General features: G+C 36.4%; 2 protein-coding genes across 4 annotated transcripts in view; both read left to right on the top strand.

Moving 5' to 3' along the window:
• PIBF1 (progesterone immunomodulatory binding factor 1) overlaps positions 1-6,823 on the top strand; it is a 126,175-nt gene extending 119,352 nt beyond the window's left edge. For all 3 annotated transcript variants that reach the window (XM_085309499.1, XM_085309501.1, XM_085309500.1), the window contains 2 exons: positions 3,939-4,118; positions 6,313-6,823. In XM_085309499.1, coding sequence (XP_085165625.1) covers positions 3,939-4,118; positions 6,313-6,369 — 237 coding nt within the window. In that variant the 3' untranslated portion in view covers positions 6,370-6,823. The remainder of the gene's footprint in view (positions 1-3,938; positions 4,119-6,312) is intronic.
• A 20,544-nt stretch (positions 6,824-27,367) lies between these two features.
• KLF5 (KLF transcription factor 5) overlaps positions 27,368-27,899 on the top strand; it is a 19,815-nt gene continuing 19,283 nt past the window's right edge. The window contains exon 1 of the mRNA XM_085309503.1: positions 27,368-27,778. Within this exon, the coding sequence (XP_085165629.1) occupies positions 27,566-27,778 (213 nt within the window). The 5' untranslated portion in view covers positions 27,368-27,565. The remainder of the gene's footprint in view (positions 27,779-27,899) is intronic.

The raw sequence follows: 27,899 nt of genomic DNA on the forward strand, positions 1-27,899 counted from the left end.
CTTCTTGAAGACTGGAGTGATACTGGCTTTCTTCCAGTCCTCAGGAACCTCTCCAGTTGTCCATGACTTCAAAGATAATGGAGAGCAGCCTGGCAACAACATCTGCCAGCTCCCTCAGTACCCGTGAGTGCATCCCATCCGGGCCCATGGATTTGTGGATGTCTAGCCTGCCCAGAAGGTCTCTAATCCTGTCCTCCTCAACCAAAGGAAAGTCTTCCCTTCTCCAGACTTTCTCCCTCATGTCCAGGCTCTGGGATTCCTGAGGGCTGCCCTTASCAGTGAAGACTGAAGCAAAGGAGGCATTCAGTAATTCTGCCTTGTCTGTATCCCTTGTCACCAGGCCCCCCTGTTCAGGATTAAAGATAAGAATAGTTAAACACGAGAAGAGAAAACTGTAAGCAGTTAGGTGAGAAATGGATTGAGTCTATAATACCTAAATTTGGACATCTAAATGAAGGTTCTGCAGTGAACTATACATCTTATTTTCCTTTAAAGAGAATAGCAGTCTAGTCAATACAATTAATAATGTTACAACACAATTCAGTGACATGCCAGTAGATGTCCACTTCTGAGTGAATTGAATCACTGTGAAAGCTACACTGTCTGTAATGGAAAGTTAGATACCAAGCTCATGTGTCACTTATGTTTAGACATGTAAATTTAGGTGTTAAAAGCTTGYGATTAATTCCATTTCATGTGTCACATGGCTTATTACTTTGTTTTTTGGCATTTGTACTGATAGGCAGGACAGTTTCGCATTATTAATAAAATTCATCAGGTTTCTGTGGAGAGACTTTTGGAATATTTAATAAGGATGCTATATCCCTGATACTTATTTGTGTAGGTGACATTCAGTGAATGTAAGCAGTGTTCAGGTGCCAGCTTCAGATTTCTTTTCCCCCTTTTTCTTAACTCACCTTTTCTTGCTACCTACTTTGTTTTCTGTATATCTCCATTGCCTCATCTCAGCAGAATACTGCATAACGGAGGAGTGGGTGCATGTGTTCCCAAACTTCCAGGTAGTAAGACAAGTTATAAAGCCAGTGTGGAGAGAAGTTGTGTGAATCCACTCAGAGATACTAGTATTCATAGTTCTCCTAAGGAGAATTGCATTTTTGGTTTACCATAGCCCTCAAACTTTGAAACCTCAGCACAGTGACATTCTGCTAGCCTGGCATGTGTCTTTTGTATATCGAAGAACCAGTGCAGCAAGAATATCACCACAGAGAAATAGGGACATACAGAGCTTTAGCAATGCTGTTTCTTCAGTGCACTGAGTAACTGAAGTGAATGCTGCAAGTAAACAATTTTACATCACTGCCTTCATATAAAACTGTGTACTTCCCACAGTAAAAACTCAGGAAAATTTTAACTATCCATTTCTGCTCACATCTTCCTTATTTAGTTTATCCTGAAACTAATACACGTCTTTCTTGCATGCAAACAAAAGATTCTTACACTTCATCTTGATCTCTGTATCTCTGTATTTTTCCTTTTCTTTCTTCACAAGATCCTATTGACACTGAAACAAGTTGCCGTATTTCTGCTACATACCATCTGCAGAGCCTCTTTCATCCTCCTAGCTCTCTAGACCAACCTGCCACCTTTTGGATTAGAAAATATCATTACATTATAGTAGCATGCTAACAGTATCAGATCATGCTAATGACTCTCTTTTTAGAATTTAGAAGTGAAGACTTAAATCTAAAAATTAAGATTCTGTAAAAGAAAAGAGGAATCTAAAGAGATAAGATTAAAGCTATTGCAGTTCAAAACAGAACTTTGTTTTCAATATTTTCTTAGTAAAAATCAATAAATCTTTTGCAAATGTGTTGGGCCAGTTTCTTTACACATTTAGCAGTATACATAAGAGTTGAATTCCTATTCCTAAGTCTATTGAAGTTTCCTGTGTAATTCTGCCAGTCTTTTTAAGGTCTTTTTGAATAAATATAAAAGGATTTTAGGACAAATATTAAGGCAACTTTAGCTAAGTTCTCATGGTAAATTTGACTGTGATGCAAAATTAATTTGACCATTGTGGGATTGTCTTCTCTGCTCCCTGTGGGGGAAGATGCCTTCCCATGGCTTCCTATTTGAGAATTCCTCAGTCACAGTGGAAGCTCAGATGTGAGCTGACTCTCCACAGCCTGTTCCAGTTCTGAGAAGACACAGGGCTGTCACGTATAAGACAGGCTCTGTGAAGCAGAGAAGACTGTAGATTGCTGAGTAGATTTTGACCTGAGAGAATTTGACCCTACATATACAGATTTCACCTCTGATTTTGAAATAAATCTGTATGACAGTTTTTGTTTTTTGTGTTGTTCAAATATGCAACTATTTGGTCCACAGAATAACCAAGTTTAACTATAGGAACAACACTTGTTAATGTCAAAATATTGTTTGGGTACAAGTTAATCTCCTGTGATGGTATACTTATTTGTTATATGCCTGCTTGAGTTATTTTCATCAAGAAATTCTGTCTATGTGTCGCTTTGGCAACATCTTTGCAGAGTTTACAGCTTTGAAAAACATGTTGGCATCAACTATGCAGTCCTCCTAAACAGCTGCTCTGCAGTCATGCTGTTTTAACATGCCACCACACATGGCTGAATTATGCAAATAGTTAATATTAAATGACTGAGATACAAGAACAATTTGTACACTTGATAAAGCTGGTCTGTGGAGTGTAACATCCATTCATATAACTGAATTAGTGTGGGACAAATTAAAGACAGCAATAGACAAGGAGAAGGTATATGTCAAGAATATTTTAAAAGGCTAAGTTTTGTTAAATTGAATTTTAATAATGCAAGAAAAATAGAATGTGTGTCAATAATTTTCTGGTAAGAGTTAAAAAGTAAGATATAGCAAATGTTTATCATTCAGTTATAAATATGAGTTACACTGTTCTGATTGAGAGATAAGACAATGTTAATTATTGGAATGCTAATAATTTAGCAATACTAGATGTTTGTTGAAGACCACAGCATCTACAAAGAGCAAGCAGGCAAAAATATTAACAATTTAAAATGTAAAATTGTTTTAAACTTAACTTTGAAAGGCTTTCTACTGACTTTGCTGTTCTAACTCTCCAATGATAAACTGTTAATTGCAAGGTGGAGGTGAAACAGTGGATGAAAAGCTCTGAATTCTGTAACTTATCTTGTACTAATTACATCTGTTAAATATGGGGAGAGAAAATGTTAGGCATTATGAGATACAACGAGACAAAAGAAGATAGTCTATTAAATCACAAAAAAGCATTTTCTTCCTTTCTCACTTTACTGAACATTTTGAATAATCTGTTTTTCTTCAGCTAAGGAGTAAGAAAAGATTGTATTCTAATGAACCCAAATTGTTTACAAAGCAAATTATTAGAACATCCAAAAAAGTATACATTTCTGTACTTTTTTTTCCTCTTTTTCCATATTCAAACTTTCATTTTTCTTTCAATGGCTTTTCCGATCTTTTTTTTTTCCTGTCGGTCCTGCAAAGCCTTTTCATTAATAGACTTTTTTTTTTTCTGATCTGGATATAAGTACATTTTTATATATTTCTAGCAATGTATTTATAAGACTTCTACAGAAGACCTAACCTTCAAAAAGTACAAAAAATGTATTTTACGTTGAATGGAAGCATAAATTAAAAGAACATAATGAGTTCCTTCATGCATGATGAATATTATATTTTACAGCATTTAATCATTTCAAAATTTGAGTTGTATAAATTTTGTGTGCCTTTTTTACTATATTCATCTTACTAGTGTATAATTAGTAATCATTAACAATAGCAAGCAAATGAACATTTTTGTTCCAGTTACTGATACATTTAGAACTTGAGTTTGGTGAATATAAATTCATTATTAACAAATAATTATTTTAATAGGCACAGATGTAATTTTACTGAATAACTTAGCATTGCTTTTTATCATTTTACAGGAGCTAGCAGTAATGAAACAGGTTTTAATTAGTCTACAAGGTAAATGCTATGAACAAAATTTACCTCAGTCTCATACTGATGTAAAAAGTGTGACTGCAAAAAGCAAATCAATCCCATCGATAAAACTGCTGTCAGAACATGAAGAAGAAAATGTGTTTACTCCTAAGCCAACATTATTTGTAAGTATTATAATTAAAGAAAGTGACATAAGATTTTTTGATTATTTTGTCTGACTTTTTTTTAAAAAAATAAGGTGGGTTCATAGCTCATGGAGGTACATAATTCAGCTGAAATTTTTTTTACTCTTTATAGTAATGATCAATGTTAAGGAGATAAATGACTGTGTTTAAGATATCATTTTGCTGTTCAACTGTTTCTACATCTTAAGTTCACAATAAAATAGGACTTTTTTTTAATGCAGTTATTATAGAATTAAGCGTGGGCAGCAAAAACAATTTTGCCGTATCAAGTATTTTAACAAGTTAAGGGATCCACATAGTACACATATAATTCTAAATCTACCCTGAACATGTGTGAGTTSAGCATATATATATGTGTTTATTGTAGAGCAGAAATGAAGATATAGATGTACTTACGTATATTAATATTTACATACATGCCCAGGATTGATACTAYCTCTGTTACTAAGAATGCCTGATATTAAATACTAAAAAATTTCTTTTATACCTTTGGAAACTAAATGCTTGGATTTGAATACCTCAAGCTGTCTGCTTTTARTATTTGTTATATTAGCTTATTAGTGTCTTTAGTATTCTTTGTTATATGAAAGCTTCAGGAAAATAGTTCAGAACTAAACAGATAAATTTAAGAAGAATAAGGATCAATGCTGAGTCACAGACCAAATCATGAGTTCACACTGCTTGAGGCTCCCTTGTTCTTGAGTAGACTAACTGTATCTGCCCTGCATAGCATTTGACCCCTGACTTTTTCCTGGGACCTGTATGGTGCTGCTGTGGTTCAAAAGTATTTTTTTTGTGGAGAGCTTTTTAAATTTCAAAGTGTCTTACATAATCTGAGGTTTGTATTGCAGCACATCAGAATATTGTTCTTATAGTGCAAAATGTAGGGAGTATTTGCATCTCCTGGGTACAATGTGAAGGCATATGGGGATTTCAGGAGTGCAAAGCACACTTGGATAGTGTCATGAGACTATTCAGAGGTAAGGGAGACAAATTTAGTGCTATCTTATCCATAACCGTTTTGTAGTGCCAAATCATCCATAATGTCCAAACATTTTCTTTGACAGAGCTATTCAGTAATCTAAAACAGAGCCAAAATTTTAAACTATCAGTTAGGTTGTGTGGATCTAGGAAAAAAGACCTTTACATTTAAAAAATCTGATCAAATTTTCTTTGAAAAACTAGCATTTTCAGAGCTTGGAGTTTGGAATTGAAAATGGGCAGATAGCAGGGTTTCTTATTAGATAGGGGGAGACATTCATAGTCCTGTGAACATCCTGCCTTATTTTGGACAATTTCTTGTTTTCTAAAAGTTTGGACAAATAAAATAGACTGACTTTTGTAACTGAAATCTTGAATATGAGAGAAGGATGGAGATTAAAATGTGATGAGGAGCCCCAACAATAAAATCCGGCCAACTAAAATAAATTAAGCATTGGTTGTTAAGTCTTTGAGGAAAAGAAAGAATAGAAGGCAGAAAGAACTAGAAAGAAACAAGTTTAGGGTCAACAGGCAAAAGAGACATTACACATTAAAGCAAGAGATTATACCCAACCTTGAGAACAGAATTGTCCTTATGTTGTTCCTCCTTCACTATTTTATTTCTCTATATAACTATCCACTGAAACTGCCACAGGGTTGTTTTGCAATCCTGACTGTGTAGCAGTAGCCTGTAGGACTATGAAGGCAAGGAGAAGTTACTCACAAATACTCTGCAATTAAAATACTTTCTACACTATCAAAAAACTGCAGAATTCTTTTATTTGGAATTTTAACTTTTTTAGTATTGTATTCTTACATAAAGTGTTTATCAGTTATGGTATACCTAAGATCCTAAGATCTCTTTTCCAGATTCTGTCCCATTTTCAAATGGTGTGATACAATTTAACGGAAAGCTATTTATGGTACAGTTCATGCATGTTTTCATTGTGATAGATATTCTAAAACAAATAATTTAGTTCTTACTGMACAATCTGCTTTTTGTAACCTGGAAATAGGGAAATTTTAGTACAAATACATAGTAATAATAACTTCAAGTGTATATTTTTATTTCCAATTTATTTGAATTTAAGCAAAGCTCACAATTACCAATGTGAACTATGTAAGAAGAGACTTCAGTGTAAATGGCATGCTTCCACTCTGTCTCACAATTAAAACATTCTTTATTTTACAGACAAATAAGGAGGCGCCTGCATGGTATAGGAAACTACAGCAGAAGACATCATCATAACATTAAAAATATTCAAGATAACCTTTTGAGGAATTTTCCTTCGAAGATATTTTCACTATAATCATGTCCTGGTTATCATAAAGTTAAACAACTGTTTTATTATCAGCTACAGTTTTGTATCTGTAAAACAGTCTTATGCTTCTTAAAATGATTTTTAGTTATGTTACATGAATAAAGTGTGTGAAAATAATGCATGCAATGATTTTACTAACATATATTTGAAATAAAAAAAGATAAATTAATGTTAATATGTTGTATACATTTATGACATGGGCAATTAAAGGGCTTCTTATTCCGAGTACTCAAATGAATGCATATTTCAGCTTTTTTATACTGTTTTTCTTGGACACTGTGTTTCATGCCAAATTCCTTGAAACTATTCTGTCTTACRGAAATTTAAGAAATACACATGAGTTAGCATCAGACAATATGCATCTTTCAATAAAGGAAATCCAGATCAGGTGAAAAAAATACAAATTTCWAATCAGTCCTGTAGTTTTATCTTTTTTTTTTTACCAGTCATTAAAAGTCTTCTGAAAAAGCAATAAAATATTGCCCACTCTGATACTTTATAGGCTGGATAAACTTGCTCTAGTATAGTTACCACAGTGTGAAAACCCTGATGTGTGTGTTGTAGTCATGCAAAGGTGAAACAGGTAATTTGCCATTTTTTATTGTGTCAAAATAAGCACCATCTTCCAAAAATGCAGTCCATTTTTCATTCCATTGCACCACGTGTTTGTTCTATAGCAAGTCTAATAATACAAATAATTTTAAAGCACCTCTGCTTATGCTAGATTTTATATATAACATAAATAGGTGGTATTGTTTGAAGTGACTGTACACTGAAAATATTGCTTAGATTTACATATAAGAGGAAGCTCCCTTTTTCACTTCCTTCTTTCCCTGCCAGCATCTCTGCAACTGATTCATTGGTCTTTGCTGGACGTGAACAGTAACTACTTGCTATATATAAATACTGGACTATAGCAAGTCTTTAATTCCTAGGTATGCCTTTCTCCATTTTCCAAACAGCAGTCTGAAGAAAAGCAGTATTTCTTTTATTCCAGGTGAGCTTAAATTTCTTTATATTTTTTTCTAATTCTAAGAGAATGAGATAAAAGCACCAACACTGCATACTGCATAACTGTAGTTAATTGTTAGACTTTAATAATGGCTAATGAGGGAGTAACTTCCAATATTGTTTCAGAAATGTAAATAGTTAATAAAATAAATTTTATTTACTCCCAGAAATAAACAACCAGCAAGTCATGAATACTCAGCTTTAATTAGTATGTACAAAAAGTATGAAGTGCACCTACTATATTCTGCTTCATCTTTTGATCAAAATTGGATACATATCGGAAAAAAATAATATTACCGAAGCAATAAATATTTTGAACACCAGATATATATGCTAAAGCATATCACAGGATTAAAATTTTGATGCTTTGAATGAAGGAGGAAAAGTATGCAGGCAGAAGTAATACCTTATTAGACTTAACTGGTGTTCACTGGAAAAAAAAAATCTTTGGCTCAGAAATCTATCTGTACAGACATTCCTGGATAAACACTGGTATCATGAAGTCTAGGTTTTTATCTAATTTACTTTTTATATGAATTAAATCATTTTTTTCTTTCAGGTGAAACATCCCCTATTGCAGATAAGAATTTTGTAATTTTATTTTTTTTCAGATTGTCCTGTTTGTTATCACCCAATGGTCTATATATTATATTATCTAGAAGGACTGCAAACTATTTTAGATTAGAGAGTTTTAAGTATTCAATTTGTTCACCCATAGTATTCTTATAGCCAGATTGATGACATACGGACTATAAGGTGGGTAGAAAAGTGGTTGAACTGCTAGGCTCGAGGAACTGTGATCAGCAGTGCAAAGTCCAGTTGGTAGCACCCTACCATAGCATACTAGCAATCCGGAGCAAGTTCAAAGACAATAACAAATTTGGGGGAGTAGTCTATACAGTGGGGGCAGGGCTGCTATTTAGAGGGACCTTGACTGGCTGGAAAATGGGCAGACAGGCACCTCATGAAGTTCAACAAAAGCAAATGGAAAAAGTCCCACATCTAGAGTAGACTAATCTCATGCACCAATACAGACTGGAGGCCAACTAGCTGGAAGGCAGCTTGGCAGAAAAAGACCTCCGGGAGACAAAAAGTTGAACATGAGCCAGCAGTAAGCCCAACCACATCCTGGGCTGTGTGAAAAAGAAGGTCCAGGGAAGTAAATATTCTCCTCCATTTGGCACCTGTGAGACCACAGGTGGAGTGCAGTGGCCGGTTTTGGGCTCCGTCATTGAAGAAAGACATTGACACATTGGAGCAAGTCCAGCAGAAGTCCAGGGCTGCAGCATATGCCAGAAAGGAAAGGCTGAAAGAACTGGGCTTGTTCAGCCTTAAGAAGAGAGGACAGCAAGTAGATCTTGTTTCTTCAACTGCCTAATGGGATAGTCGAGAGACGACAGAGCCAGACTCTTCTCAGAAGCACATAACGATAGAACAAGAAACAATGGACATGAGTTGGAACACTGGAAATTTCAACTGGCTGTTATGAAAAGTGTTTTCGCCATGAGTGAGGGTGGTCAAACACTGGAATAAGCTGCCCAGAGAGGTGGTGGAATCTTCATACATCGACATCAACTGGATGARGTCCTGAGTAACCTGATCTAACTGGGCCTTGTTGATCAGGGGACTGAATTAGATGATTGACGTTAAAAATTCCCTTCCAACCTAAATTACTCTGTGATCATATTTTTACTGATTTCAGCTAGTGATATTAATTTACTTCTCCATACCCAATAAACACAAAATTTGTAACTCTTCCCTGGAAATGCAACATGCAAGAATATTTTGATGTTTCCAGAATGAAATATGCTTTATAAAATACTGTGTCCTCCAGGCAACCTGATTTTCTAGGAAGAATGACAGAAAATCAGACTGATTTCCAATGAAATTTTATTGATTTCTGACGGAAAAAGATTTTTTTGGAAAGTTGCTAATAAGCTGCAATTTGAAATTTGGAAACATGAAAGTCAGGGGTTTTCGTATATAGATAGTATATAGATATATGTCTGCTGGTAGATCCTTTTAACCCATGTAGTCCTTGTACAAATTTTTTCAATGTATAAATTTTCTAGCAGCTGAAGATTTTGTATTTTTCGTCTCTTTGTTAAACTCTAAGGCTATAGTTAATTATCTAGGAGGAGACCTTCTAACCTTTTCCTGTGAAAGCTACAATGTCACTTAAATATAACTATTCAAATGTGAAATGCCCTACAGCAAAAATTAATGAACCTTCTTGCTCTTTAAGTAATGAAAAGGTTCAGTTGCATTACCTGTACTGCATTTTTACTGGTGTTATTTCCCATAAACATAGTTGTCAGATGAATTATTCCAGAATCCTTCTTCGTGTAATAGTCTTTGCAGTTCCCCATTGAAGGTCTTGTGTCGATGATCTGTTGAGTCAAAAATAATGAGGTAAAGAGACATTTCTAAGGCTAGTCATGCATGTAAGCAACTTGTGACTGAAGTGCCCAACCCACATAATCATCCACAGTTCCTCTTTTTCAACCCAAAGAGAGCAAAGAAAGAAAAATGTCCATCCTGTATTACATTTCGTGGTACATTAAGTTGGTGTTACTTAAGTGTTAAGTTTCATAAGTTTATGGATTGAATTAGAAAGAAGGAAGGAAAGCCAGTTTAGAGCAGGTTAGGATTTTTTTTTTCTTTTTATAGTATAATTGCTCTCTCAAATTTCCATATTTTGCTAGAAGCAGAGTAGCTTCTAAATCACCAAGGAAATAGCTTGATCTAGGAAAAAAATCAAAAACATGAAATTGCTTTCTTTAATAAGGAACTAAATTCTCTTAAGGCTGGTTTGCTGAATCCTGTGGTCAAATTTCATTGCTGATGTTCCTAAATATCTTCTGTGCAAATAAATGCTATGTAATTGGGATTTGTAGTCTTTCTTCCCTTCAAAGAAAAGATAGAAAAGGTAGAAAATAGGGATGAAAGTTTGGAAAAGAGGAATGATTTCAAATTTAAATATTAGTTGTCTGAATGTTTTTCAGTATCTCTTGGATAGGATTTGCTGTCTTCCCACTTTCACTGGTATTTTCAGTTTCACTTAGCTTTTTGTATGACATCTAGTTCCAGCAAAAGGGAAGACTACATCTACTAAACCTCTCACATCTGCAAGAAAATCAAGTAGAATATTTCTTTTCCTGGTGTGCATTCATCAACTTCCACATGTTTGTAGGAGCACTTTTGGAGAAGACTAGAGAGCATGAATTTCTAGAAACAATTTATTAGTCTTTGAAGAAGTAGTTATTTAGACACCTCAATCGTCAGTCTGTTCTACATTTTTTACATGAAAACAAATTTATACACAACAGTTTGTCTGTACCATTCTCTCATATCTTTCATACTCGTTGCTCTCATTAGGGAGGGCTATTGAAGGAAGAATTTATCTCCCTGTTAGTGTTACATTTAATAGAACACATGCTAAACTTTACTAAATCAAAGAAATATATTCCTCGTATTTTCTTATACCAAAGAATATAGAGGATCTGTATTCATTCTTGACCTTTGAAAATGAAACAAGTACTTCTAGAAGATCAAGTTTTGCTTAGTGTCTTTGGAAAATATTATCCCCTTCTTAAAATTCCCAGGATTGATTGGAACTCTTGACCTTTAAAATGCATGCTTCCATAGCTTAATAAAGCAGTTACACTTAGGGTATTTCAGAGTGAAGCTGGGCAGCAATCAGCGACAGTACTAGGTGCTAACTCAGAGTGGGTGTGTGTTGCCAGAGGAAATGGGCAACAGTCGGGAATTATGGAAGGGGGGGGGGGGATACTGCAGAAATTCTTAGCACTCAGAGTAGAAGCAGCTTGTGCTCTTCTCAGATATTTAGACCCCATCTATCTCCTCTGCAGCTCTTTAAGCCCTCTGCTGAGAGCAAGAGAAGTGTCAACTTTGTTCCATAAAGGTCATTTTTTAGAGTTTCTTCGAATTTCTTTCCTCAGTGATGTTTTGCACAAAAGCAGATAGATCTCAGTTGACAGTAAATACCTGTATTTTTCTTTTTTTTTCTTTTTTTGAGAGAGACTTCTTTTTCTCAGGACCTTGGAACTGCATTCAAATAAATGGTGAATTTTAATTAACTTTCCATTTCAAGGATGAAGGAGGCAAAAAGAAAAATCATCCCTGTGAAAGTAGGAATAGTAGGTATTTCCACTGATCGTGGAAATAGCTTCTACTTAGAAACTTATATGTTTTCATAGTTAGTGAGTCCCTTTTGAAGATACTGCAGAAATAACCACTGTAAAAGAGAATGCGGCTTTGATTGAAGCAATAGAATCAACTTTGTTTGGCCATGAATAATTGAAGTCTTTGTGTTAATGCTTCTTTTAAGGAGTAGTGGATCAGTAAATGTAACTTAATTGCAGGAAAAGTCTTATGGATGGAATTTATGACTGCATTTCAATGAAAGTCTTTTCATTTTTCCTTCTTGGTTAAATAGAAAAAGGATTACTTAGATTATTCAGTGTTGCCACTGAAACTGTTAGCAATTCCCAGTGCTCCCTTTTATTGTGATTCTAGAGATACATACTGCAGCATGCAAAACTTTCTCTTTTGCTTCTTATTCAGATCTTTAGAAGAATTTGTTTCTGTGTGAATCATTACTGGGTAGAGCCTAGCAATATAGTACTTGACTTTTATGAGGAAGTTGTCATCAAGAATTTATATATGAATTTTAAACAGGATTATTCCTTAAGTGCAGAGGCCCTTTCTAAAAGAAAGAGTTGAAAATACTCCTGTGGAGTTCTCTATCAGAACTGGAGGGATAGTCATTTCTGTGCCCAGACTTTCTAGTGTTCCCCACCACTGGTATAATGTCATACACACAGGAGACTTGTCACTCTGCATTTCACAGGCGTATGATTTTCAAGCACACAGTTGCCAGTACCAGTACAGCCATGTAAATGGAGATTCACAAGTTGTCATCTGGAGCTGTATTTAAGATTTTCACACATAAAAATTCTATTGAATCTTCATTCTTGGATATTTGAAAGCAAATTTTCTGCAAGTCCTGTATAGAGGGTTGATCCTTTTTTTTGATATATCTTCAGAGATCTCTATTCAGATCTCAGGTATGGATCAGGTAACACTTAAAAATGATTAAGGGCTTCTGTTTAACCTTTATTTTATTAACTTACTTACTATTTAAATCTCAAAAATCCACTCRGTATTTATGAGTATGGTGCTACGTGCTTGAAAGTAGCAACAAGCAATAAAGAGGAGAATATGGCAATGACTGGAGTCTTACTGAATTAGCACATTCCTTGTCTATTCTGTTGTTTTCTTCATTATTGCAGTAATTAACTTTGCAGAATTGCATTTATTCCATTCACTGGGAGATGGAGAACAATAATAGTGTTTACCAACAGCAGGAGAGAGCTTACCTTTCTTTCTCAACTCTATAAAATCTCTACAGGCTAATCTTAATGCACAGCTAGGGTGCCCTCCTACACAATGGAGACTGTGAAGCCTAAATCAGCTGATAAGATCTGTTATCACTGAAAACAGAATACCCAATCCCATGAAATATAGCGTTTTTTCCTTCTGACATGCCATTTCAAATTCGTACAGGCTGCAACCTTTCTCAAAGATTTTTACATATTTATAACAATTCTCATATAGGTCAATAAGTAGAAGTACGGAGTATTTTCAATCCATTAAAACTGCAATTACAGAGAAACAAATGATGTAAAGTTCTCATGTTTCTAGCTGTCAAGAATCTTCCAGGATAATTTGCTTTGTTCTTTTGTAGTTATAAAGTAAAATATATATATGATGTATACATTTTGATATATATATCATGTATACATTTTAAACATAAATTTAATGGGAATTTAGTTTTTTATGAAACATTTTTCCTGTGAACAACAATGCTTATGTTTATGGTTACTTATGGTTATGAATGAAATGATAGTAAGTTATCTTAAAATTAATTTTAATTAAAAATGTGAAGGTTAGTATGCTGTATCATCTTTGTGGGTTTGTCTCATCCACTGTCCTGTCTCCAAAAGTTGACAGGTGCAAACTCCCTGTGGGCCAACAGTAGGCAACGTTATATTTACTGATCTGAATGACAGTCCTAATTTTCATATAAATRTCCAATATCTGTAATTTGCAAAATTTCAGATTCATTGGATGTCTGTGGAAATAAAAATACCTCATCCAATTTCTCAGTTATGTTTTTTATTGTTTTTATTCACATATTCTTTCACTTAAGAGACTTCTCTGTTCTTATTACTCACATTTTACTTTTGAAGACAGACRTAACTACAAGGTTCTTAAAATTCTGCTTTGCTGCCATTCAGCCGTGGAGACACCAGAAGTACAGATATGCCTTCATTACCAGTGAACACATATAGAATCATCCTAGTCATGACAAYGACAAGTCCTATTACTAAGCCATAGGTAAGGAGAGTAGCAACAGGTTTCACTCTCTATGAAATACATGGGGTTTGGCCATAAGAACAAGTGTGATCCTCAACATGTCTCCATATTTATTGGACCAGAAGTTGAAACCCAGGTCTTTTTATAATCACTATTCTAAACACTAAATGATAAGTGATGCTTATGTTCGCTACCTTTCTTATAAGGGATACTTGAATACATAGTGAAACAGTCTAAACTGAAGAAACCGGCAAAGATATTGGCTCCACGGTGCTCTTGTTATCTTGGCAAAACTGGTTTACGTTGTCAGAACACTATCTGCAAGGATTTAGCTGCCAATATCTAGAACTAGAACAGATTCTGAGGGTAATTAATGAACGTACACGTGGCACAAATGCTTTTTAAGACCCTTAGATGGAACCAGTTGATTTTCTCATGCCCTTTAGTTWGCAAAAGATGGCCTGGGCTTACCTCTTTTGTTAACCTAATTATTGTGTGAACTAAACGTATGTCACTAGTCTCAAACACTTAGATGAGCTAAAATAGTTCTTGGATAACGCTGCATAAAGGCCCACACAAGCCAACAGTGGTCAACTACYGGCTAGGAAGTTCTTTGTAAAATTCTTGTTCTTCATAACAGCTTTATTGATCCTATTTCTTGAGCAGAGGTTTCACAGGTTTTATGTGAGCATTTGAGTTCCTGAATCACTGGTAGGACCACTGAAAAAAAAGTATAATAAAATTGCAGGCCTTTTTATGTATGCAACATCCAAGTTCACCCTTTATGAACACAGTAACTACATTAGTTATGTAGGACATTTTTTTTTCCAGTTCCCCGGAATCCAGTCATTCCTCCTGAGTGTTCTCAGAAGTTAACTTTTGGACAAAAGAATGACAGAAGCATTTCTGAAGAAAGGAATGACTCTTCAGYTTTGGAAAGAAACAGTTAAGACAAAATTTAGAGTTTTCAATCTATTAGGCTGAGGTACCTCCTACAGGCTATATGAAGCACTAAGTACTGGCAGGGTACTGAATTTAATACACATCTCTTCCTTCATCACTTCCTATTTTCTACTTTAAAAATACCAGTTTGCTAGTTTTCATTTATCCCATTCTTAGACACCTAACTTTACACATCTTAGAAAGTGTGGGTACCATGACTACTTCAACACTCTGCTCTTGCAAAGCTTAGCGCTTTTCATTTTTAGGTTGCCAGTAGGAGTAGATGTAATCTAATTCAGTGAATTATGGGTCCATAGAAATTGAGAAAGGGTGGATATGTAAAAATATAAGATAGTACTGTTTAAAAAAACATTTGTAAAGGGGAATTCCTTAAGTTGTGTAACTCAGTATGAATAGGCAACTTCTTTGGCCACTGTGACGATTACTTGGTTTTCCATTAGCAGTGTTATTACTCCTTCTGCATTCAAAGCAGAGGAAAACAGGCATTGCATCATACTGTCTTTCAGTGCAATATTTTTGAAAGCGACACTGACTTGAGACTAGTTTAATAGTACTACTATGTCCTTGGGTTGAAGAACATAGAGCTTTTTTTGTTCTTCTTAAATTAGATACCTGGAAAGCATATTGCCACTGTTTCGTACTATAAATTATGTCACCTGTATTGGAAGTGCTGTAATGGATCATTGCAAAATGCTTCTGCTGACAGAACACTGTGGACCAAGCTCACCAATGGTGTAACCCTACTGTGATTAATAATTATCGCACAGGTGATTTTCCCTGTGTTCACGTAATTGTTTTAATGTAAGATTTAAAATAACAGGGATGGATGCAGATCTGTATCGATGAAAGGGAGTTTGTGCAATTGCAAGCTGCTGTGTTCATGTGAACTGGCAATGCTAACACGAAGCCAAAGGAAAAGGGTTACCGTGCTCTTMGTCCCTTCCACTTTTCCTTCTTTCCCTTTCCAGTAAAGCTACATCCGAATACTAAATCTAAAGTTTGGAAAACTGTAATATTGCATGGTAAAGCACTTGAAAATAAAACATACAGAACAAGGTGTGATTTTTATCCTATTCCTACCAATATATGTATTTTATTATTAGTTTGTTTCTCCTGTGCAATAAAATAACATTTTTTTTTACTAGTTACATGTGACTCTCCAGTATCTTATGGCACTTTGTACCCCATCCTGTGTGCCAGATTTATAAATCATTAGGCCTTACCCTTTAATTGCACAGAAACAAAGTTTTCTAATCACTAAAAAAAGCTTTATATTTTGTTACTCTTACAAAGTTGTCAATGTGCAATCTAGAGAGAAAGAAACCTTGTTGTGTTAAAAGATTGAATCAACTACTACTCTCCTTTATCTTATATATATCTTTCAAAGAGCATAGTGATTGAGACATGTGGTTAAAGTCTTGCCTCATCCAACTTGCCACATTATTTATATGTTTATGCATAAGTTAGCTCTATAGCTTAACTGAGCATGTTATAAACCAGTCAGGTGAACACAATTTGAAATGGACTAAACATTCATGAACTGCAGTTTTCCATACTAAAACACAATAGACCTAGGCCAAATTTTAATTTAGCCATCCAACAAAGCTAACAGTTATGGGCCAAATATGAATACTCTAACATGAACATTTTGATCTAGAGCAGCTTCTGCAAAAAATATCTTTAACAAAATATTGTTAAAATGCAGGAAGCTTTTTCACCCGGTCCCTTGTTCTCAGAGCAAACATTTCTTCTTTTTATTTTTTTTTCTTTTTTAATACTATAACAAAAAGCATTTTCAGGAAGAAAGAAATGATGAAAAAGTGAACTTTTTAAAAGTGAGTAATATATTACAAGTGGAAACTCCAGCTGTGCTGTTTGTAATATAGATGACTGCATTTTAAATATCTTTAAATATAACTGGATAAATTAATATTCTTAAAACAATACTGTAATAGAGCTAGATTTATTATTTTACTTTATATTGTGCTGCTATATTTTCCCAATAAGATTTATAGAAAGTAATCTGAATAATACTTGAAGTTGCAAGGCCCAATATTTTAACAAAAAGTGTTTAATGTTTTTCTCATTAAAAAATTACTTCTGTGAATCAAGTTCTAGATACTTTTGAGAAAGGCAGACAATCATGAAAAAAGCAACATTAGTTGCATAAATTATACCTATGTTGCATATTATTTAACATAATATACTATTTAGCCTATGTCCAAGAACCAAAATAAAAACATTCTAAGAAATGTGAAATTGAATGCCTCTTCAGCATATCAGAATAATACAGTTAGCTAAACTAAGATGAGAACTGTAAGTATTCTACATCACTAGAGATTTCACTTTCTATAACATCTGATTTTACTTTTTTAATGGATTTATTACTGATACTGCTTTTCTGTGACGAAGAACATTTCTGTGTGTGTGCATTTGGATACAAGTCTGTTGGTTCTAAAGCCCTATTGTGAACAGGAATATGAGTCATTAGTGATAATCACTGTCATATTTCCCCTATCATCTTATTTCTAAGTGGTTCCAATATTGGCAAATTGGTTGTTTTCTGACTGTGTCTTACCTAACTAAATGAAACTAGACAAACTGTGTGAAGACAGTTGCTTCCTTGATGGGAAGAGTTCATCATGAGACAAATAGAAACCATGAAGGAGGATGCAGCTGTGCCTTTTCATTACAGTACACRATTAGAAATACAGAAATTCCCCCATCCAGTCAACTGAATATAGTCATTGTCTCTGTAAGCCCCCAAGTGAACAGGAAATAGGACTAGTTTTTGTGTACAGGTTGTACTATACAGCCACATTTTATCAGAGCTGATTAGGTTTCTCACAACTGGAGGACTGGAATYGCTGAGACTGGGAGCATTTGGTTCTTGCAACTTTTCTATGGGTCAGCTAAGACTTGTGATGGTCACTAAAGGACAGCCGTAATTCTAGCGAGAGTTTGGCATCAGTAGTAAGTCCAAATACACTCTCTGATTTGGGGAGTTTTGACTAAGATCAGGRTTTTAAGCAGTCTTGTCACACAATGACATTCCCCTTCCACGATGTGATTGGGATGAGAAATTCAGTATACCTTCAAAACTTTAATGGGAAACACCTTTCAAACACCTGACTCTCCCTTCTACTGCAGTACGAGGTAGACTTTTGTAATTTGTACTGAAAGCCTGATAACTGGCTTTCAGTTGTTCAATGCATTATTGAAAAAGATGTTTAATGTGTCCTCAACGGAGTTCAAAGATCATTTAGTTTAGTCTTCAGACAGATCCATGGAAAATCAGTACTTGCTATGGATATTTTTGGAAATTACTTGCTGGTTCCTAAACTTCCTCTTTTCTAAAAACTGTCAATCAAGCTACAGGATATGTTGAAAAAAATGTAATGGTCATCTGAGTTATTACCCTTATCATTAAGCAAGAGAAAACCCTGTCGTAATTCTAATATCCTCTGAATGACTGAAAATTCTGCTGCTGCTTCTCTTCCTGATAGCAAAAAGTCTGGTTCCCTCCAACTGTTTTGTTTCTCCCTGGGGCATCCCATTAAATGGACAAGAGGTGCTGCCTAGTTCTTTGTGCTCATTTGAGCTGGGGATGGCTCCTCTGAATAGAACATGGAATTGGGATGCCCAACAGCAAAAAAAAAAGCAACAAAAACAAATTATCAGTTTATTTCTAAATCAGGAATTCCTAAGCTGTTGTGTGCATGCCATTAGCAATCCCTAAACTACTTCTGAGAGGTTCTCAAATCCTAGCTTGAAAATGATTATCTGATCATTCCCCCCCCCGCCCCGCATCAGAACATAAACAGTGACACTTGAGCAAACTCACTTTAGAAGAGCTATCAAGATTGAAATTGTCTAGATTTCGCTCTAGCCATTCAACTTCCAGCCTTGATACATGATTATCTGATAGCTTAAAGAGTCAATTCCTATAGTTTTTGCTCCGTGTAAGCATCTATCTTGCATGAAAGTTTTAAATTGCTGTTGAAAAAATCCTTCTAAACCAGCAGCTATCAGCCTGTGAGCATGAGTTTATAAACTACCAGGAATTCTCAAGAGGTCACTAAGAAAAGCAAGCCTTTTGGCAGTAAGTTTAAATTAGTTAAATATGTTTTTTTATCTAATAAAGAAAATGGGGCTGTAAATAGGMGAGACTGAAAACTGTATTCCTAAAATTAGCACATAAGTTTACTGTAAGACCAGCAGAGAATTAAGACATTTGGAATTAGTATCTGACTAGATCTGGATGCACTTATTATACATGGAGTTCAGGCATGTATCTTCAAAAGACTTTCACTGCATGCTTAAAAGTAGGTACAAGCTCTATGTCTAAGTGCGAGAAAGGGCCTGCAGTCATCTAAGATTTATATCCTTCTTGGCCATCTAAGGAATTCACATTATGCTAACTACCCATCAGGAACCTCAAGTCCCTTTCATAATCTGTATTTTGCAAAACACTGCTCATATCCTGAGCATACAGTCTTTTTTTCACGAAGATATGTCCTCACATCTATACTGGAATTTGTACTGTTTACATGCGCCTGACATACCAAGGAATCTAGGGTTCTGCGTTTTCACATGTATATTTCCTGCCTTCATTATTTATTTCTTCCTCACTTTTAATCTCCTGAACAAATTCTATCAGCAATTATGTTTTCTTTTACACCTTTAAAAAAGTAAATAGCTTGTTATTAACAACCTATCCCCGTAAGACCTTATTAGAAATACACCAAACTGGCAACATTCTATTTGAAAAARGTTGAGACTTGTCATTTAGTATGTTTAGTCAAAAATGCTGAGCTGAATCAAGTGATCTAGCTAACAGAAATGTGCTGCATAAACACTGTTATCTTTTGAGACCAGATTTATTTAAAGCTATTTTGACAAGGTCTTGTCAAAGCATATATTCACTGGTATAAATTATTATTATCCTCCTGTATTAATAAATCCCTGCATTGATGATAATCATTAAGTTGTTCAGAACTAATGTCACAATGCAAACATATAACTACTTGTTTTAACCACCTTATAGCTACCTGTTTCATTTACATTTTGTTTTAAATATTGGTCCAGCTCTAGCTTTCTTACTGTCTTCTGGAGCATGTCTACTGTTCTAACAACTCCTAAGTATTAATCCTGAAAGCTCACTGACCAGTTTTTTAAAAATTCTTGGTGTGAAGTTATCCAGACATACTGATCTAAGAACATTAATATTAGCTGTCTTAATATACTCTTGAATTACTGCTGAAACAGAAAATATTTTGTCATTATCACATAATACATTACCTCCTCTTTTCCCAAATACGGCATAGGAATATTTAGCACATCTTTTATGTATGTTTATCAATAGTTCTATCTCTTTTATCTAACAACAGATAGTTGTTAGAATTCTTATTACATTTTGAAGAGTCTTTTTAGCTGTTCTTTTCCATGCAGGTCATTGCCTTCCTACATGTCTTTTTTCCCCCATATTATTTGTCCATAATCACTACTGTCAAGCTTATATTCATCATTTCTAGGGTTTTTTTCTACTGTATCTMTAACAAAATCCCTTCTTAAGAGGCTGAAATAAAGAGGTTGTTCTTTTGAGAAGGGGTGTTTTAACTTGCCCRTATTTTCTGATCCGTGACATCTGTGTAGACTTTGAGGCTTGTCCTCAATACACTTAGACTCAACCTACTTATTAATTGACCACTATTTTAGCCTACTTTTTCTTCTGGCTTTGTAAAATTGTTCCTTTTAAATCACCAAGTCAATATCTTTGTCTTTTATGCTTTTCTATTTATTACGATTACAACCAGTATGATTAAATAATCATTTTTGTGATGTCCATCAAAAGCTCCTATTTTTTGAATTAGCTTTCAGATCTGATGATTATGAACTTGTCTAATTCAGAATTCTTCTACACTGGATGCAAGAGTGTTTCAGTAAAGATTTTACCATCTAATCTTAGAAATTTTGAAGACATTAGTTCTGGTAGCACAAGCTCTCCTGCTTCATCACTAAGGGTGTGGCTACATGACACACTGAAATTTAAATTCTTGCTCTAGCTCTGATTAGGCTAGTCCAGTTATCACAGGGAACATAGCCACACAGGGTCATTAATTTCTCCGTATAGCGAAAGCTTTAGTGCTGCTTGTAAGTGCTGCTCACATTGTACTATGTAGATATTACACAGATATTATTGTAGATATTATACTCAGAAGTCTCCAGGATCTTCTTTCGGCACATTGTAGTCAGTCGATTAAAGGGCTGATCCTTTCATTCCCTAGTTGAAGGAACACAGCACAGGCAGCAAAGGCATTTTCTGACTACATCCCTTAATTACTTTTATTCTCAAATTCAGAATTTAGCTCCAAATAAGTATTCATTGCCTTACCTTATTATCCTAAGGGATTCTTAAACAAGTGTTTAGCCAGACCATTTGTCTGCTGTGTCAAAGTCTGTAAAGGCTCCATCTCCCACATGGTGGACCAGTATTTCACAAAATCCAAACCATTCTATGTTATTTCACCCATGAGGAGACTTCAGCCAAAATATGCAGGTATGACAATTCTACAATGTTAGTATTTGTTAACAAATTTTTCGGCATAAACGTTCTGAGGCCAAAAATGCTGTCTTTAATAGTGAAGAATGTGATTTTGCCTCATATATTCCATAAGTTAAACACCAGTGCAGGACTACCCATTGCTAACAAGTGTTGCTAATAGCATTTGATCTTGAAAAACAGGTAGCTTTGGTGTTCCATAGGTGAGGCAGAGTGGTGGTAATTTCTACCAAAATCTCCAGTGACAGACAAGCCACTTTTCCAAAAATCATAGATGTGTTTCTCCAAGTATACATTTTAATTAATCTTGTGAAACTACACCATATACAGATTTCCATCTGTACTAGTAGTATGTAAATGTTTAAATTAAACATTTAAGGAGCATGCAATTGTAGTTTCTAACCCTACTATCTAACGAGTCAGAGCTGAGAGGCTGCATGACAAATGATGAAAATATAGGAGACACTAATGTCTTAAAGATGAGTCAGTTACCTGTTGTTCTCAGAAAGGCCTGTTGTAATAAACTCTCTGAAGTTCAGATATATATAAAACCTATAAAGGTCAAAAAAATTGGACTGGAAACAATAAAAGGTTTTTATGTACTGCCTTTTCTCAGAAGGGCTGAAAATATTCGACATATACCTGAAACCAAGAAACACGAAGCTGGTACTTAAAGTTATTAAGACTTTTTAAAAATCTGAGTAAAGATTTAGTTCAGTTACTGAGTAAGATGTCTTGTTTCCTCCAGACAGGTTTATGATTCTTAATCCAAGAATTCAAGTAATGAGCAGTTGAAGTTTCCATCTTGAAGCATCTGTTCCGCCAAGTCAGCACTGGCCTTGATAAATAGCAAATCAGGTTGATGCATAACAAGTATATACACACATGCTCAAGTTAAACTTACACGGGAAAATACTTGAACAGATCTTTGCWTAGACAGATTTATATAATTAATCTGTAATTAGGCTGTATATGGTGCAGATTGACTCAAGTCATAACAGAAAATAYAGACATGGTAGGATCTTGACCTGTTGCTGCAATTATCTTTTTCAGAGGTTACTTGTGGGTAAGTTTACATGCCTTCGTTTAGATGTCATGGACCTTCACTGCTATTCTAACTTACTCATTTTACATTGAAAGAAAAATATGTTTAGCTAAAGGATAAAAGCAAACCACAAGTACAACTGCACCTGGATGCTTTTACTAACCTTAGTAAATTTCAAATACAACTTTAAAAGTTTTGCTTTATCTTTAACTGGGTAAAAGAAAAGCTTGCATACAACACTTGGTTTGTATTTGTCTCTATTCAGCTTTGCATTAGTGAGTCTCCCAAAATAGACTTAGTAGAGAGGAACTGGTTGTTTTGCAAAGTTTATATCTTTGTATTCTTAAAAACTATCAAATTCAGTTCTCTGATACTGGAGTTACTATGTTCAGGAGGTTTCTATCTGATATGTTGGGCAAATTCCAGTTACAAAAAAAAGCCAAGTTGGTCAGGAGAAAATATACTCTTCACTTCCCACAACATGACAAAGAATTCCTGAAGGGTTCTACTGGGAAGAAGCTTTTACTCAACTGTCAAAGGGTATGCAGGGGGACTGGGAGATTCAAATACATTCTCTCTACATGTTTCACAATAAAGCCCTGTCCAAGAGCAAGTGGAGGTATTTTTCTGATTGTAATACTTTACACACTACAACAGAAAGGTGGAACTGCACGACTAATGAATTGTTTAGAGAGGAAAGAAGTCAAGATGTAGTGGGTTTTTTTGTTTGTTTTTGTTTGGTTGGTTGGTTTTTAATCTAGAATGTCAGGCTGAATTAATTAAGAAGTGCCACTTGTTATTTCAGGAAGAGTATCTTCTTCTCTATAGGGTCTATTGCAGTATTTTTGGTAAAGTGAAATGAAAAATGGCACCCAGGCTTTCCTTTGCAGGAGAAAAGGAACACCTATGTAAGCTAATCCTGAAATACCAACCGACAAAGGTACACAGCAGTAGACTATCATTTTATTATTTTCCATTCACTGTAACAGAAAGTCACTCTGCTACATTCCTCATTGTGGTGGTGCCATATTATATAGCATGAGTGACATTCTCGAAGCCTGTCATGAGCTAAGACAGTACCTTGTAGCTAGTGCAATCTTGTTTTCTGTGAAAAGTTAGAATGAGAAAAATGACCTTCCTGAGGTGAAAGGATCCTACTGTCTGTCTTATGAAAAACAAAGTAAGAAGCAAATCATTTCTTCCCTTGAGCAGCTGGATTCTAATGAGTCGCCAAAAGTACAGATGACTACTGATGTTGCAAGTAGAGTATTTATTTCCACTTCTCTAGTTAGTTTACGTGAAAAAATGAAGTGGATATTGCTGATTCAGGACAGACCTCTGAATGTGCTAACAGATCTTGAAATTATTATCAGACATCTTAGTATGGCTTCAAGTCTGGCTCATCATTATGAAACAATTTATCCATGTCTTTCCAATCCTTTCTGCTCTTTCCAAACAGCACACATGTTTAAGTCCCCTTAAATTCTGTCACTTCACCTCCTCACAAGGACAGTGCCTGGTCTCCCCTCATTCCAAGTTACATCTTGTATAGCCTATGCATTAGGAAAAAAAGAGGGCCTGTCTGCTTCTCCTCCCCCATTCCACCCATCCTGAACTCTTTTGCTCCCAACCACTCTCCCACAAGGCAGTGCAGTGATATGCCACTGCCAAGCTTCCAACTGCCTGGAACTTGACATTTGTTCTTGTTTTCTCCTGTCTTCCCTAATGGGTATAGCACTACTAAGCGAAGAGGAATGCAAAGAACAAGAGAGTTCAAAGTAATTGAGTCTACATTCATTCAGAATGTCTGGATCCTTGCCCACTCCGAACCTGGAGCATTTAAATAGTTTCAGAAAACTTAACCCTTTTTTATTAAACCTGGTAAAGCTCTTTCTTTCAAGTGTTGTGTTTCTCTCATCAGTGACTAAATACATTGGAAGTTGTTCTTCATATGTTCAGCTGTAGGTGCTTACCATTACACATTCTATTTGGATAACAATCTTATTTTTTTATCTATTATATTCTATATTCTATAATATACTCATATATATATATATCTTACATATCTTACATAATATATATTCTACATATTGTGTATTATACATATTATGAAACAGCTCTCTTTTATAAGATGCTCAGAGAGCTGCATTACAGAGGAACGATCACTCACAGTAATTCCCAAATGCTTCTGCTGAAATTTGTATTTACATAAACAGAACTATGCTTGGTTAAAATAACTCATTTGGCTTTTCTGCTGCAAATGTGTCTGTTGAACTTACTTATAACTCTGCAAAATCAGTGAAGAAATATTCTAAAATAATTATAACTGTAAACTTGTATTTTTCTGATGATTAATTATGAACTCCTGTTTTAATTAAACCACAGTTTAGGAGAAGCTCTTAATTGGCAGTTTATTACTAATTTTCAATTTGTAAAAAAAAATAAGCAGCATAAAATCTAATAAGAATGGAAATTATTAAAGTATGATACAAAATAATTTTTGACGGGATCCAAACATTCTTTTAGACTGTCTGTAACGTAAAAAGCACAACACTATGCAGATCAAATAAAACAGTGAATCTGAGCAGAAACAACAATTAACCTGACTTGTCTGGTTAAATGTTAGAGACAATACAAATGCTAAAATAAAAAGTACCCTTTAAAAACAGTATGCTCTTTAGTAACCTTCCACTGACCGTTGCCTGACTAAAGACTGTAGGAGTGGGCCCATAATTAATACAAAATATGGAGAAGGAATTGGATTTGTTTGCTTACAGTTCATATTTAACGATGTCCTTTCAAAAAAATTAAACGCAGCACAGCCGCTTCTGAAAATGTTAAGTATATACAAAGCTTTACTTAGTGATACTGTTCTAATTAAGCTGAAGTGTTTGCCAGAGCAGGCCCTTTATAAATGTACACATATAAAGTATAGCAAAACAACAATTCTGAAACTATCTGTTTATCATTCATTTATTCAAATGGAGGTAAAACATGTAATTAAAATGTGCAAGTCTCAGAAACATTTCAGTTACTACAGCCATACAATTTGCATAAATGTCTGAAAGTTACTTACGTATGTGCTACAACACGAGATGCTGCCTAGCCTTATATTCTGTTTGGACTTTTAGGAGAATTACAGATTAATTAAGTATTGGATAGCATMGTACAGCATTGTTAGTTTCAAAGCTGTTCAGAGAGCATTTTATATTGAATTTGTCATTTCCGGGGATCACAATCATAGTTCGAAGTCTAGCTGGGTTTAAACACCGTTACATGAAGGGCAGTCACACAGAAAAACAAAAGGTTTCAAATCTGTTAACACATCTGGTTTTAAGCTGGAATGGAAAAAAAAAAAGTATCGGGAGGAGTCTTTGCTAAAAATGATACAAAAAGGATACAGAAGTTATATACTGTATGAATCTGAATTAGTGCTGGATTGGAATTAGTCTGCATTATTGCAAATGCTACGCTAAAGGCAGCAGCTGGGTCTACATTAGTAACAAGCATCAAGTGGCTACACATTGCTAAACGGACAGTGTAAAGAAATGTTATGCTAAACTCTATCCTGGTTCTGTAATTGCTTTCTGTACTCTGACTCTGAAACATTCCACTCTCCACGGCCCTGAAGACAAAGGGGAGAGGAGTGAACGGCTGACCAGGGAAGTACTTTTCACGTTTACATAAGTCGTGTCTGAAATGACAAGGGATAAATGTGACACGGGAAAGGCTGCTAACAGTTCTGCAAATTCACAGATTCTCTGTATACAAACCAGGAGTTCAGGGCTGGCACGGAAGATGAAAGGAGGAACCCTTTTTTTTTTTTTTTTTTTTTTTCCTCACACATCACTGTGAGCTGTACTTGTCTCAGATAAACCTGGTCTCGTATGAAACCCTGATTTTTGCATTAGAAGGACAGTGTCCCTCCTTCAGTTAAATATGAGGGAACTTAGTTCACTGCCTGATGACTATAAGGAAACATGCTTTGTGTTGAAAGCACACCTCAAAACAAGTAACTAGACAGAAACTTGCCTCGTCTGAAAAAAAAAAAGGCGAGACGTTTTCCCTATCTTCTTTCCTCTCCCCTTCTTCCTTCTCCTCTGATCTATTTTTATTATAGCATTTTCGCAGTAATATGGTGATGTATATTGTAATGCTGAAATTTATTAGCAGGAGGTTTTGCCTTCAGGACAAAAAATAATAAATTTGAATGACTGCTTTTTAAACCTTTTGAAGATGAAAGGTATGAAAGACGGTTATTTTAAAAAGTCTACTTCAGAAACGGTTCTTTAAAAGACTATAAATAATGTTAAGATTTGGAAAGGGGCCTCGCCAGACTGCTTACAGTGCGCCTGTTGAAAGCCCTCTCCCACTTTGCTAGAAGAGCTTCCCGCGCCGCGCTGGATGCCCCCGTCTGCATGAAAAAATAATAAAAAAAAAGAGAGTAAAAATCATCAGTATTTGTAAAGCGCCAGATCCAGGCAGCACTTCTGACGTTTGAAAATAACGATCAGACATTTCGCCCGCTCCGTCGGATACTGCTCTCGCCCGAGGTACTCGAGTCACAGCTTAACGGCCGCTGTCAGAAAAAAGCGGGCCGGATCTTCCCTCGGCGTTACCGCCCCGCCGCGCACGGGCGCCTCGCGAGCCCAACGGCCACACCGCTCCGCGCGCCCAACGGCCGCGCCGCGCGCCCAACGGCCGCTCCGCTCCGCTCCCCGCGCCCAACGGCCGCCGGGCGCCCAACGGCCGCGCCGCCCTGTCGGTGCTGCGGCGCCCGTGGCCAGCGCGCCGCGGGGAGGAGCCCGCCGCGCTGCCCATAGGCAGGGCAACCCGCAGGGCCGGCCCCTTTCCCCGGGCTGGGTGGGGTGGGTGGGCGGGCGGGGGGTCGGGGGTGGGGTAGGGTGAAATAGAGGCGGGCATGTGTCAGTGGATAGATACCCTTGGCCAGGTACAGGCGGCGGCACTGAGGACACTGGAGCTGATGCGCTCACGGGCTAGGGCTCGCGGGGAGTGAGTGCCGCGCAGTTGCCACCCCTGCCGCCACCCGGAGCCTGCCGCCGGCCAGTCCCCGCCGTGTCAGGGCGGCGCAGCGAGGGCGGGCAGCCAGTCCGTGCGCACCCGGGAGCCAGCCCGCCTCATGGCCACCAGGGTGCTGACCATGAGCGCCCGCCTGGGTCCCATGCAGCAGCCCGAGGAGCCGGTGTTCGCGCAACTTAAGCCCGTGCTGGGCGCCCGGGAGGCAGCGATCTTCCCTGGAGAGGATCTGAAGCAGCCGCCCCAGCAGCAGCAGCAGCACCCGGGCGGCGGCGGCGGCGGCGGCGCGACCCTGCCGGCGGAGGAGATGGTCCAGGTAGGCACGGACCACCTCCCGCCGCCGTCGCGGTGCCGCGGCGGGGCGCCGGGCGGGCGGCGGCCGCTGTGGAGATGCGCTGGGTGGGGCCGGGCAACGGAGCTGAGGCGGGGGGCGGCCG

Source organism: Rhea americana, unplaced genomic scaffold (genome assembly GCF_003343005.1).
Source record: "Rhea americana isolate MKP2758 unplaced genomic scaffold, rheAme1 scaffold_3, whole genome shotgun sequence".
Classification (NCBI taxonomy): domain Eukaryota; kingdom Metazoa; phylum Chordata; class Aves; order Rheiformes; family Rheidae; genus Rhea; species Rhea americana.